This window comes from Apteryx mantelli, chromosome 30, assembly GCF_036417845.1.
Source record: "Apteryx mantelli isolate bAptMan1 chromosome 30, bAptMan1.hap1, whole genome shotgun sequence".
NCBI lineage: Eukaryota > Metazoa > Chordata > Aves > Apterygiformes > Apterygidae > Apteryx > Apteryx mantelli.
Genome location: NC_090007.1, coordinates 2,188,550 through 2,202,369, shown reverse-complemented (window position 1 = coordinate 2,202,369; position 13,820 = coordinate 2,188,550). Strand labels below are relative to the sequence as shown.

The 13,820-nt window shown below is 41.2% G+C and overlaps 2 protein-coding genes across 3 annotated transcripts in view; one reads left to right on the top strand and one right to left on the bottom strand.

Annotated features, from left to right (window-relative positions):
* Nucleotides 1-13,820, top strand: part of UBA52 (ubiquitin A-52 residue ribosomal protein fusion product 1) — a 74,226-nt gene that overhangs the window by 10,250 nt on the left and 50,156 nt on the right. The gene's annotated exons all lie outside the window — the stretch shown is intronic.
* ELL (elongation factor for RNA polymerase II) overlaps nt 1-13,820 on the bottom strand; it is a 53,710-nt gene that overhangs the window by 3,195 nt on the left and 36,695 nt on the right. Inside the window, exons 6-9 of one of the 2 annotated variants that reach the window (XM_067312700.1) lie at nt 12,302-12,426; nt 8,687-8,783; nt 4,759-5,251; nt 1,633-1,699 (exon numbers count right to left, since the gene is read on the bottom strand). In XM_067312700.1, the coding sequence (XP_067168801.1) occupies nt 1,633-1,699; nt 4,759-5,251; nt 8,687-8,783; nt 12,302-12,426 (782 nt within the window). The remainder of the gene's footprint in view (nt 1-1,632; nt 1,700-4,758; nt 5,252-8,686; nt 8,784-12,301; nt 12,427-13,820) is intronic. The other variant, XM_067312701.1, reaches the window with a different exon arrangement.

Genomic DNA, 13,820 nt, shown 5'->3' with positions numbered 1-13,820 from the left:
CCTTGGAACAGCAGGAATATGATGCTTCCAGTGTTAAGAGTGTTTAAAGGAAAGGAACACAAAAATGTTCAGCTATCACTGCAAAATGCTCACAGGATGATTACGTGGCAAGCACAGAATAAGACACCATATTGAACAGACTGAATATATCTGTACTACTTTCTGAAGATACCCGGGTTGAATTGAACACACCATAAAGAGCTCATGTTTAACAGATGTGCCTTTGAGGCCTTTTGAAAGTTATTCAGCTCAACAAAAAGCTATTAAACCTGACATTTTACAGAAAGCCCAGCAGCTGGTCCTCCCTGATGGCAAAACTCAGCTTTTCATAGGTGACACCTCTAATTTACCACCTTACTCTGTCCGCAATAGTGACAGCTAGGTGCAATAACACATATAGTCTAACTTAGGTATCAAGTTAATGAGAGAAAAACTTTCACTGCCTTAACTTAAACGGGCTCTAGCCTTCAAGACCTGTGATTCCTTGCTAGGGGTCAGTGTAACAAAGCATCTGCGCAGGATCCACTAGTAGAAGGCAGTTGTCCTCACCAGTATGAAATACAATGTCTCCATAATCAAAAGAGCAGTGACAACTCTACCATTTAAGGAGCTGAGCATCAAAACATTTGGATTGCACCAAAAGGTGAGACAATTGACCTGACACGAGTTCTCAGGAGACTGACCAAGGATCTCTCTGTAGGAGAGATCAGATCAGCACAATTGGTGCATGCAAAAATACCAGCCATCATCTTTCTTCTGAATGGTACTAGAAATGCCAACTCAAAGCAGTCATTTGAATGGTTCATACAGACCAGCAAAACCGCAGTTTTGTAACCATAGAAAAACTCTACATATCCTCTAGCACTGACTGTTCCTGCAGAGCAAAGTGTGGGTACCTCCTCCCTCCTTTCCTCTGAAGGATCACAGCACAGCCAGACCAGATCTGGTAGCATTAAAAAGCCAGGCTGAGACCTAGACATGGAATATCACCCAGAGCTACACTTCCTTACTATCATTGAGTTTTGATTATAACAGGTTTGGCTTTATACACATGAAAAGCACATGGATTTCTGTGCTACAAGAGACAAGTATTGTTTAATTAACCTCAAGGGGATCTGATTAAAAAGTCAAAGGTGAAACAGCTCACATCTTAACCCAAGGGTTATAACCTCCCCACGAAGAATATTCCAAAGGTTTATGTAGAGCTGATCTTGGCTTTGAACAGGGGAAGATAAGATAACGTCTCAAAATTAAATTTGCCCTGTCTTCCATAACATTAAAGCAGATCATTTCCTCTCAAAGTCTCTATCTGCAACATGGAGACGTTTAATACTTTCAAACCCTCCTCAGATATGCAGTTTCTTAAAGTACTTTGACAATTTGTTTATAGGAAGGCAACCTTGAACTCTGTAAGAAGGGAAAGAACAGATCTGATCCTAAGTTTAGTTTCAGGAAATATTTGCAAGATTAGATTTATCTTTTTGTTTTGTTTTTTTAAACCCATCTTACAAAGTTTTTTCAAGTAACAGTTAAGTACAATATAATCACTAACACATAGTGCTCAATAGCTTGGAACCTGATCCCAAAGTGATGAAGCAACTGATAAATATCAGCAATATTGAAGTAACTTACAATAAATAATCTGGCATTTCTGAAGTCGATGTTGGTACACTAGAGTTATTGCATGTTCCATTTAAACCTGAAAAATAAAAACTTGTTCAGAAACATTCCTAAACCTTAAAGCTGTAGGCAATTATACTGCAAGTTCATAAACCCATCTCCAAAATACAGTTCACTGTATTCTAAAGGATTTCTGTTTTGCTTTAAATTGATGAAAAATAGAAGATACAATATTATGAAGTGATTGAAACTTCAAGGCTTTGCTAATATTTGTCTGTCAACAAAACAATATCAACATTAGCCAACGCACTGAGCAGCAAAACAGCTTAATTTAATTGGTTTACGAATACTGCCTGCAGGGAAGGAGAACACTGATATCAACACTGCTAAACCACAAAACAGATTTATGGGTCCAGATGAGCAGAACGGAAAACTGAGCAAGGTGCGCCTTTCCCCCCCAATTCTACACTACATAGATTCTTACTATGCACATTACAGATTCCTATAGGAGATAACAGAGAGGTCTGTAAGGCATACAGCCTTTCCTCGTATAGCCCTATGGCTCTGTAGACAAATCCAAGTGCTCTGTTCTGTGAAGTCAAGGAAACGTAACTCAAGGGAGGTTCAACTAAAAATATTTAGGACTTCAAATGAAGGGAATGAAGACCTCAGAAGGAATGGTGTTCTGAATGTGAGCCTAAAACAGACTCCATCCTCAACCTAAACCATATATTGAATTACTAACTTGGAAGAAGAAAAGCAGTTGGATACAGATTTGAAAAGAGACACTACCCATGAACTGTGTATTTTACTGAAAGCCCTAATCGGAAAGTCAGCTGCATCCATGAAAAGGCAGCAAAAAAATTAGAGGCAAATGGAGAAGGCTTCAAAGGATTTAACCCATCTGTTTTGCAAAAATATATAATGGTTCAGTCTCTTCTATCCAAGTCTATCACTTACAGCGAGTAATACTTGATTACACAATTTCCCCAGACATTCACAGGAAAGGTTCATGTAAACCCCAAGCCTCACCCTTCCCAACCTTCACCTGCACCACTTAGAGTTATTATCCCAGAAAAACTGCAGGGAGCATGAAATGCCAAAGTAATAATAGGCACATAAAGCAATAACATAATTATACCTTAAAAAAAACCAAAATCTCTCTCTCTCTCTCTCTAGTTTTCTCTGAATTTACACAGAAAGGCTTTCCTGAGCAGAGGGGAAGAACACCAGAAAAACGTAGCATCATTATGAACACAGCAGTCTTAATTCCTTCATTCCTTAATTCCTTCCTATTTGGAGGCAATTCTCCTTTCTTCCTTACCTGACCGTCACAGTGAAAGATGTAGAACATGGATGAGGAAGAGCCTCCAGGAGAGAGGAAGAAGAGAAGGAAGAAAAGAAGGTTTATTTTGCCTATGAGTGCCACCTACTGTCTGCCAAAAAAGACCCCAAAGGCCCTTCATCGCCTCTTAAACAGACCTCCCAGGAGAAACTTTGCTTCTGGACAGCCCCTCGCCCAAGGGGGAGTTGCCATTTGTTGCAGATGAGAAAGGACCAGAATTAGGCCAATGTTATCCACACGCAACCAAGGCACAGAAGAGCGAGCAGAAGGAAAGGATTCAATTCAGCTATGAATTGGCCGTACTAAACCCAAGCAGCACTGACCACATCCTGTTTACGGTTCCTTCCAAGTCTAGCTAGGATCCATTACCTTGCACACACCAGCAGTGCAGCGGGAGCAAAACCCGACTCCCGCTAATTAACAACAAACCAGTTATTAAACTGCTGGTTTTAAAAAAGCAAAGCAGAAAAGGTGATAAAGGGTCAGCAACTTGATGAGAAAAGAAGTCAGAATATTTTGCTATTTAACAAGAGGCGTTGACAAAGCATATATACTCTATAACTATCTGTATCTGCTACAGATCAGGACACAAGATACAGAGGGAAGAGCAACTCAAAAACACCCACAGAAAAAAATAGGACTGACACAAAAGCAAGATCAAAGTAGAAAAAGTATCTGATATTTCAGAATGCTGGTCTGCAGTATCACAAAATTCCCTGTTTATAATGAACAGAACTATAAGCCATAGCTAAAAGTGATTGGTGAGCAATCAAAATGTACTGCAGATGCTACGGAGACCATGGGGAAGACGAGCTAACATTGCTCCTAACCCCAACGCAGTCTGAATCTCTCCTTTTACAAGGATTTGACAGGTTAGTTTCAGCTGCAAGTTACTCTTCTTTTTGAGCCAAGTTTGGATGATTTTCACACACCAGCATGAAGAGGAATTTAGTGTAAAAAAGGAATAATGGGGCAAAGGAAAACAAGATGGATGCAATATAGCAAGAGATCTAGACTTCAACACTCCTAGAGCCAGCAGAGGAAGTCCCACTGCTTCAGAGAATTTTAAGAAGGCCTAATGCAACAGCAGAAAACAGGAAAGCAGCAGGCACTGGCACGGGAACACATCGGATTAGCCAACATATATTCTCTCCTCTAGTTTCTAAGAGTACACAGAACTGACTTTGAAATACACTGTCTCGATGGAAAACACTTTGTTAATCCTTGAAAAAAGAAATTCAAACACATAGTGGGATACAACAGGGAAGTTCTTTCAGCCTAAGAGAGCAGATTGTAGCCTGCTCTAACATTTTATCACAAGACTTGTCTATCATTTATTTTGCATCCAATATTAAAAAGCTTTTGTGACTAACTTTTCATTACAGAGTTAAAAATCAATACGACAGCCATCACAATACCAAACACAAGCATGAGAGCAGTAGGCAATTGAGAAGCATCGTTTTTTTCCAACAGATCTTGATGTCTGCCATTCATCCCCATATATTAATAAGGCTTTTAATTTAACAAGGAGAAACATGACACGATCTGAGATAGTTCCAAACAGCATAAAAGGTTAAACAGGAAAAACTTGATATCCTCTTTTTAGAGTAGGACCATTTGTTGATTCATAGGTAGGGACAGCAATATTATTTCATTGACCTTGCAGTCTCTGCAAGTGGAACGATGTATGCAACCTCTTTCCTCAAAAGGATTTTGAGCAGAAGTCATACACAGTTGATATTACTATTACCATAGCACAAACTGTACAGGAGGATGTTTCAGAGCTTACATACCTGTGACATCCTGGGGAACACTAATTAAGTCAGCATTTTTTATTACTTCACAGTCCTGCTTCTCCTCTTTGCATTTCTCTTCACTTTTCTTCTCCTTTCGCTCTTTTTCTTTGTCTTTGTGCTTTTTGGATTTTTTCTTGGTTTTTACATACGAGCTGCAATTGTGTTTGCTCGTTTGGGGACAGTCTGTTGACGAAGGATGAGTCAGTCTGTCAGCCGTCTCCGGGTTCTCACAGTCTCTGCCGTTGTGAGTTAGGTCGTTGCTGACATCCGAAAGGGGGTCGTGAGGCCTCGGGAGCTCCAAGAGTGGGAGGCTGGAGCTGGAGCTCACGGACTCTGCGAGGGCTGGCTGTGCAGCTGGGCCGGCAGTGTCCTTCCCGTTCGAGGAGTTCAGTTTTCCATTGAAAGTGGGCTGAGTTCTATGGGCCAAATGCGAGATCCTAGGCTTTTTGTTGGCTAGTGGATCAATAAACTCCAGAGGCTGGGATCGTTTCTGGGGAGAGGAAAAAGAAAAAAAACCAAACCATTAAAAGTCTGATGAGAATTTTGGACAAGGCATTTGCTCTCAATGTTGTCACCACTAGATGGTGGTGCAACACCAGTGAACAAGAGAGCATTCCCACGAAAAGAGCTCTGCTAAAAATAAAAAGCTGCCAGCAAATCCCTGGTCAGAGGCTGATCTGAACTGCCCCAGCCACCCGTCTGGACGCAGGTGGTGGGACTGCCAGCGCCGAGATCCCACAGAAGACAATCTATCCCAAGCCACTTCCTGAAAATCCCGACAGCCACTGTGGAGCCTATGGCACAGTGGAAGAGCTGTGCTGTGACTGCTTACAGAAACCCACAAGTCAGATAAGCAATTTTTTGTCTTTGCACTATTCATATGCAGGCCATGCAACCCACACTGTTCTCTGAGGCTTGTTTCAAATTTAGCCCTTTAAGAGTAAAACCTTGTCTTCCTCCTTTCTCCTGCTTCCAACCATTCAGCAGAGAATGGAAGTCACCATAAAAACATCTATCATCTCTCCTGCTTGTGGCATGACATTTACAATAAATACACCTAAAAGTGCAAAAGTCTCTGTGAGGTCTAGAGGAAAGATGTGCTCAGGCCTCTGGAGTGCAGAGGGATTCACAAGTTCTGCATTTTATTCCCAACTGATTTTTACCAACTATGTGGTCAACAACTTTACCCTTGCAATACCACTCCTTCCTCTTCTCAAGAGGGACATTTCCCGGAAGAGGTGAGAAACTGTCAACTGTGTAAGTGCTCAGAATATAAGGCATAAAAGGACATTAGCAGCAGTTTTCAACGCCATTTCTCATGAACCAGCAGGACTTTAACATTCCTTCTTTAAGTGGAAAAACCATAGAGAGAGTAGAGGTTTCCATTTGTCTGATCGGCCCTACCTGGACAGCTACAGGTAGGACTTGGAGAAGAAAGCTCTGCGTGCCCATTTCTTCAAGTAGGTGGTTGTCTACAGGCTGAGGTTAGTTCAGGGGAAGTTATACTGCGAAAGAACCCAGCCTTCAGTCAAAGAAAAGAGCTTAAAATTTAGAGCCAGAAGCTATGGCCGTCGGGCTCAATCCAGTTTGAGGCAGCTGAAATTACCTTGGACTGCCATCAGTACAGCGGTGTGTGCCTGCCTGGCAGCAAAGGGCTGCAGAAAATCTGAGGAAAGATTATTTAGCGCCCAGCAGAAGACAAGTGATAGTTCTGGTTATTTCTTTTGGATGTTTTATTATTTTCTTTACTGTCTCAAGCAGGACTGCAATGTGCTTGCAAAAGGAACTTTTGTTCCGTCATAAAAGTGCAGTTGGACACACGGCTGCTTTGTAACAGAGTCACCGGTTCACACTTTCCCCTGTCATTACTTCTGTTTGCCAGCTCCAGGGGTCACAGGGACAATGCTCGGTGACAGGAATCCTACTTTCCACCTGTCAAGCTAATTGCCGAGAGGAGCTGCTCATCCTGCCGCGGAGCTTAAGGGGCAACAGCATGTCCAACTGGCTTTTCAGCATCACTGACCGCAGACCCACGGTTCCTCCTCGCCAGATGCAGAACACAAGCAGGTGTCCATCTCCCCCAAAGGAAGGGCAACTCACTTTGACTACAGACCTCTAAACAGGGGACAGATCTAAGAACTGCTATCTTTCACTCACCTTACCTTCAGGCCAACAAATACTATCGCCACCAACTTTACCTCCTTGTTTATAAGATGTTGTACGTATGCAATACCTGCTCTGCCACAGGCTTCCTTAGAATTACTGGACCAACCACTTTCTTGCCTTCATTCCACAGCTGAGTTTTTTCCAAAATATTTTACACTTAAGGCTATCAAATCCCAGTCCTCTCCCGGGATTGCAACCACCAGAACGGCATCCCTTGTCTAAACAGAAACTACAGCTAAATTTTATGTAGTATCAACAAATAACCCCTTACAATAAGGAGCTGTCTGTGGTTTGCTAACAGCAGCCGTATCAGAAGCACTGCTGGCAACTTCTATGTCCCTTGTTCAGTTGCTGCTCTTTCAATAGCTTTTTCTAGATCCAAATGAATCAGCAGCCCAAGGTTTTGATCAGCTAACATGTCGTCACAGAGACCAAAGACATCCCCCTACAGACTCTCACATCTTTCAAAATACGTAAAGCCAGAAGTGAGATGGTTTTTCACCTCTTGACAGCATAGTCTCTTTCCAAGTTAACTCAGAGGAAGGGGATCATTCTTTATTCACCAGCAACATACCCACTGCAGAGCAGGAGAGGATTTGGAATTAGCTACCTGGCAAACAAGTTGTACAGTTCTTCTCAATGGAGAATTGCTTCCCTCTTGGTGCCAGAAAGTGCATAATTCCCTTACCTGCTAATATTCTTTGCCACTAATCCTCAGTGCGTCTGTCCAGACAAGTAAGCATTACACATTCCATTGGCAGGAGGAGGATAAATACTCAACTTGTCTGGACTGATCCACAAGAGAGGGGAAGAAGGCATTTCGCAATTCTAGCAAGAAATGCTAGAACGGAAAGATACTAAGACAGAAAAACAAGGACGGACTCTGCTTAACACACGGCTCCACTAGCAAATGCAGCTCCTTCATGGTTTATCATCATGGAACAACAGCTATTGCCACTAGAGAGCAATGGCACCAGCTCTCCAGTACTGGGAGTGAGAAAGGTTGCTTCCAAGAGAAAGTACTCTACTAGCCACCACAAGGACAGGCTGCACTGACAAGAAAAAGAAATCAGTTAAAAAAAATACAAATTTCAACTCATTTGCACAAATGTTTGCAAATAAAATGTTTAGTTATGAGTTTCTTCATCACCTGAAAGATGTTCAACAGCTGTCTAAGATCATATGAGAGGCCACCTGAAAAGACTGAACCTTAGGAAGGTGGCAGAAGGCTGAGTTACCCGTAAGAGGACACATCTCCAAGATATCCAGTGACAAGAAAAGGTACTTTTCACAGCCTCACGCACTGGCATCTCAACAAATCAAAGAGCAGATCAACCTGCCCCTGATCCGTCACAGCAATTAGATTGCAAAAGGTCAAGGTTTTTAATAACTCAGCTGTGTTTGGGAGCTACTTATTACTGCTTCTTTCCAGTCAATTATTGGTAACAGGTAAAACACAAGCTCACATTCGCCCAGAGGGATTATAGGTACTTTCTAAAATTTACCCCTTAAAACTAAACCTAAGAGCACATTGTCAGAGATTCTCCCCATAGTCCACCACCGAACTACATCCAGAGGAGAAACAGATCCCCAGGAAACCAAGAATTAGACCCCAACTTGGGGAAAAAAACAAAACAAAACACCCACCTATCAAACTAACAGGCCCAAACAGCAGGTGGTGATTGCAGTCTGTAGACAGGCTGAAAAGCTCAGCCTACACCTACATCCAGCAGCCACCTCCATCAAGAGGACCACCTACCTGAGGAGGAGAGCTGGAGTTCACGTTATCTTTTGGTGGACTCAGGGAAGGCGCTTCTCCTTGAAAACTGCTACTGTTCTGTGGTTGACAGAGTTTCCTGAAAAAATAGAATTTACGGTTGCTTAAATCCTGTACTTGACAAACCAATAGATAGTGTTTCAAACCCTCCCCCAGAGGAAGAAACCTGCAGAGCAAATAGCCTCCTCGTGGGCTCAAACTCTGCCTCTTTGAAGATACCATGAAAATAGCTCCTCCAGTCACTTGAAATTTCTGATCTCAGGCAAAACCTAGGAAGAAGAAAACACCACGGGACACTAACAATCACTAAAACATGGAAACTGCCTGTTTCTTTCATGCCTCCCCGTGATTTCTGCAATTCTCTTGCATGGAGGTAACACCTCAAACCAAGACTGCAGGAGTTGAGGGAGGGAGGCCTAACCATCAGATCAGGGGAGGATAACCACTGAGGGAGGAACTTCCTTTGACAGGTCCTTGACAGTTTTACCTTTTTCCCTTGACATGGTGACAAGTATTACAACAAATGAATATCTACCTTAAAAAAGTGATCCATATATAAATTAGTAAAAACAGCCATTGAACTTTAAAACAAGGGATAGATATTCTAGCTACAGCTTCCAAACACGGCTTAATAAGCAAGACAGCCTTTAAGCTAATTTCACTTGAGTTTGTCTCACCAGATTAAAATTCACTTCATAAAAACAATTCAGAAAGCAAGCACACTCAGAAGGGTCTGAAGCTTGAAGTTCAGATGTTGAGGAGTAAGTTCTCCCACTTGTTAGCACCAGTAAAACAACATTTTACGGAAACAGCAGACCTTTCAGAAGTGAGCCCCTCTGGGACCAGGAAAAGCACGATCATAACAGGAGCTGTAACTGTACTGTTGGTCAAGTAGGACTTACATTTAGGGCTTCAAAATAATATTTTAAGTTGCATCAGGCAAAATAGTGCTACTCTGGTCCGTATTTGTGATATCTGACAAAGAATAGAAACCTCTTGTAGTAAAAAAGTACAGTGCAATTCACTGTAATCATGTAAGTGTGTTAATTCACATTCACACTGGGTATCTCCGCTCCCCACCCCCAAAGGGGCACTCCAGATCTCCGAGCAAAGTTTCGTAGAGCGCTAGCTTTGCCCTACTATTCTGACCTGAGCCAGAGAGCCTATATATTAATCACCAGGAAAAGCTACTGTTGAATCCAGCTGCAGCTGTCAAGTTGGAAAAAAAAAAAAAATCAGGGTTAAAGGTTTTAATAAACTAGCTCTGCAGTCATTTTGTGACCAGCTGTACAGTCCAAATAACCAATATCTACATTCTGCCACAAAAGACTATAATCAGCTTTAAAATACACGCTTATTTTTCAGATGTTGGGAAGATGATTTCAGAGATATCTCTGCAAGATTTTCTTTTAACTTGAACCTTTGGCCATACTGCAGCAACATTTAGATGCCTGCAGTTTGACTGCCATTCTGGCTTAAGTTGCTGCTTTGTTTAATTTTATTCGGAGCAATCTCAATAGCAATAGATCAACTCAAGAACAGCACTCAGTGACTGCAAGAACAGGAAGGGGAACAGTGATATTCCATAAACACCATAGTGAAGTGGCTGTACTACCACATCTCCTAACTGCTGAGCAATTCTACCACATCTCCTCACATGTTAATTATAGATTAAAGAAAAAAATTGCAGTGAATAAAAGCTAGCTACTTTCAATTCAGTAGCTCTTGTAACAGTGGAAAAACACTTCAGAACAATGGTGAAAGAAGGCAGGGGAAAAAAAAAAGCAACAGGAGGAAAAATGAGTTAGGCCAAGCCAACATTAGTACGTTAGAAATAGTTTTAAGATTTTAAGATGTATTAATTATTGCAACCGTTGAACCATCAAGCGGCAACTGGACCTGAAAACCAAGAGGACGTTTAACAATTGTGTGGATCTAGGCAACCACGCAGACTACCACAGCAAACTACGTAAAGTTCAGCGTCTGGTGCCTGTGCCCTTTTTGTGAGTGTTTTTCTACCGTCTTCAACCCTACATGTTTTTTCCATTTTGTAGCCTCATTACCTGCATTGGCTGAGCGGGTCTTTGTTTGTACAGTTGAATACATCCTTTCCAAGGTCTATTTTTAGACCTGCAGCATAACTGAATGCCACAATTCTAGAAAAAGCAGTAAACATTGCTTTCTACAGGGAGAAACTAGCTTTTCTGAAAGCCATAAAGATTGCATGGCACTTGTATTTTGCCGTTTAATTATAATTCAAGATCAAGGTTATATAAATTAGTCACAACAGTTTGATTTTTCTTTAGCACGGCAAAACACCAAGTGTAAAACCTTGCTGGTTTAAAAGTCTCATCTTCAAGCCAACTGTGCTTTCAAATCATGGAAACTGTTCAAACAGAACGTGCTCCACTTAATATTAACCAAAAGCACAAAAGGCACCAAAAGCCTCAAAAAAGAAGTCAAGTAACATCACTACCTGCATTACAAAATCTAGTCAATACGAACACACTGAAAATCCAGACAGGGAACTATAAGGACCCAGAGCAGAATTCCCTTTTAGAAATCCAGGCGATGTTCTCTTTCTCTTCTGCCTGCCAGCCAAAAGCTTCCAATCCTGGAGGCTTCACGTAAGTAAAGATATCTCTAGAGGGAAAAATCCTTAACAAGCGGTGAGACAAAGCTATCATCTGAACTGCCTCTGTTAAAAGCTATTTTCAGGAAGGAACATATGAACAGGTAGGGTGTGCATTTAAGAGTACTCTTGGACAGTGCAGATTACACTTTATGGGCAGAAGGACAACCATTACCATGTTTCAGGGAACTTCTCTCTACAGAACGAAACTGCGCTGTGCTTTTTCAACTGCATTGCATCCCTTACTACAACCAAATCTCAGTCTTGCAGGGTATCTGACTCTGTGATACCTAATAGAACTTGCAACATAGAGAAGATGAACATAAAAAAATATAGGAAAAATATAGGGGGGAAAAAAGGACATCCAAATAACAGAATTTACAGAAATTAAGTGGCAAAGTCTCCAAAACAAACAGCTCAAAAAGAATAGGAGCATCCACGTAAGCAGAACACAGAAGGAGCTAAGCAAGACAGCTAGGGAACATGGCAGCTGGGGACATGACTGCAGAGTCATTTTTCTCTTGCTGCCTTGAAAAAACAAGTTGGTCTGCACAGGAAGTCATGTACAAGAAGATATGGAAAAAGGAAAGGAGAGTTTCAATGAAGAGTGGAACTGGATACATTTGCCTTAATCCATTCCTCTTCCAGGATTCTAAACCACTATTAGCTTTTAATAGTAGCATTTTTTCCCCATCCACATTTTTGTGTAGCTTTTATTATAATGTATTAAATCTGCTGCAACTAGCAATTTAAGAACGTATGAAGACTGAAGGCTGCATCCTCTTTGATATTCCAAAATTCAGTCACTTTCTACACTTGCCTGGATGATAACCAGACTTTATGATTAAAATAAAATAATTCAAACTTACCATAGCACTACTGACTTCAGCTACCCTGATTTACAGCAACTGACCTGGCCCAGTATTCTCAAGCTCTAAATGATACTACAGAGATGGAATAATTACCGAACAAGTATCCTCTTTAGCAATTGCTGATCTCCTTCAGAGTAGCCAGGCCAATCCTTCTGCACTTCTTTGTATACAGAGTCTTTCAGCGTGAAAGTGCTGTCCTTGGCACTCAAATTTGCCACCTGAAACAAAAATAATTTGCAAAACCTGTCAGGATGCAACTTTCACACTTTTTCTAAAAACTATCTAAGATGTAGGCAAAGTTTCAGCAGACTTAGTTGTAGTTAGTGGTGTCAGTGAACAAGTAGATACTAAATGATTTATTTCCAAAATATTTATAAAACTGTGCCTTTCCCTTTGTCTTACTTGTCAGTATATATAATTTAACATTAATTTCCAAAGCATATGCAAATTTACTGAGAAGCAAGTCATATTTAAAGAGATTATTCAGCACAGATACGTAGTTTGGAATGGTACAACATGAGTTTATGGAAATACATGGCAATTAACCCTACTGGGAAAAGGCAGCCCACTTAGCAAGACTGCCCAATAGCTAAAATGGTGCAGTTTATCAGCTGGCAGAGGAACCCCTCTGGTGATAGCTTAGTTAACAACTGCCAGATGATAATTTCTCATTAACAAGTAAAACAGGATAGAGAAAGCTACTTTCTTGAGAAGCAGCAAAGAGAACGCCTTGTAAATATAACGCATTAGGGGGCTTGCAGATTATGTTACAGAGTTAAGTGCATTAGGATCCCCTGCTTGATTTTATGGAGGAGAACTTTTTTGGAGGACTACTTCAGGGAAAGAACAACAAAACTTGTGCTCACCATCTTATAACCCAGGGTTTTACAATTAAATCATTGCACCTAAATCATGTGCTGCAGTTAGTTCAGCACAGATGCGTGAGCAGCTTTTCTACACTTTATCCAATTCTATCATGTGTAGTTTCCCCATAAAACTCAGAACGGTGCCTACGTGGAAACATTGCTGGAACCAGCAGAACTGTATTAGAATGGAAACAACTTGTTAGGAGTTATCCCACTTTAATCAGTATTTCCACAGCTTGACTGAAATTTTAACCTCTTGCTGCAGGTTACACATGAAAAGTACAATGTTAAAACAAAAGCTCTGCTGTATCTAATAATTAAACTTTCACAAATATTGGGCTGCCTCAGTCAACCCTTATTAGGTGATTGCAGAGTACTCTAAGTCCGGAAGGAACCACAGGGCTTTGACGAAACAAAGCACTGGAACTGGAGGCACAAATGCCAAATGCTATGCCCACAGCCAAGCGGACCTACTGGAAAAGCCAAGAACGGAGCCTCAAATTCACAGTTTCAGCCCCTCAGTTTGACCACTATATTACACTTGAAACTGGAAGATGCTTTTATTCAGTCAGTGGAGATACCGCTTATCTGTTTAAGGATTAATGTTCTTCCATTGCTCATTCCACTCAGGAGATGGTTGCGTTTATGAATTTATGTTATCCACACAGCTAGAAGATATCCTCAGAAAAGCAAGTGAAGGAGTGGAAAAATCTTGAACTAACTGAAGGTGCTGTTAATTCTTCTGC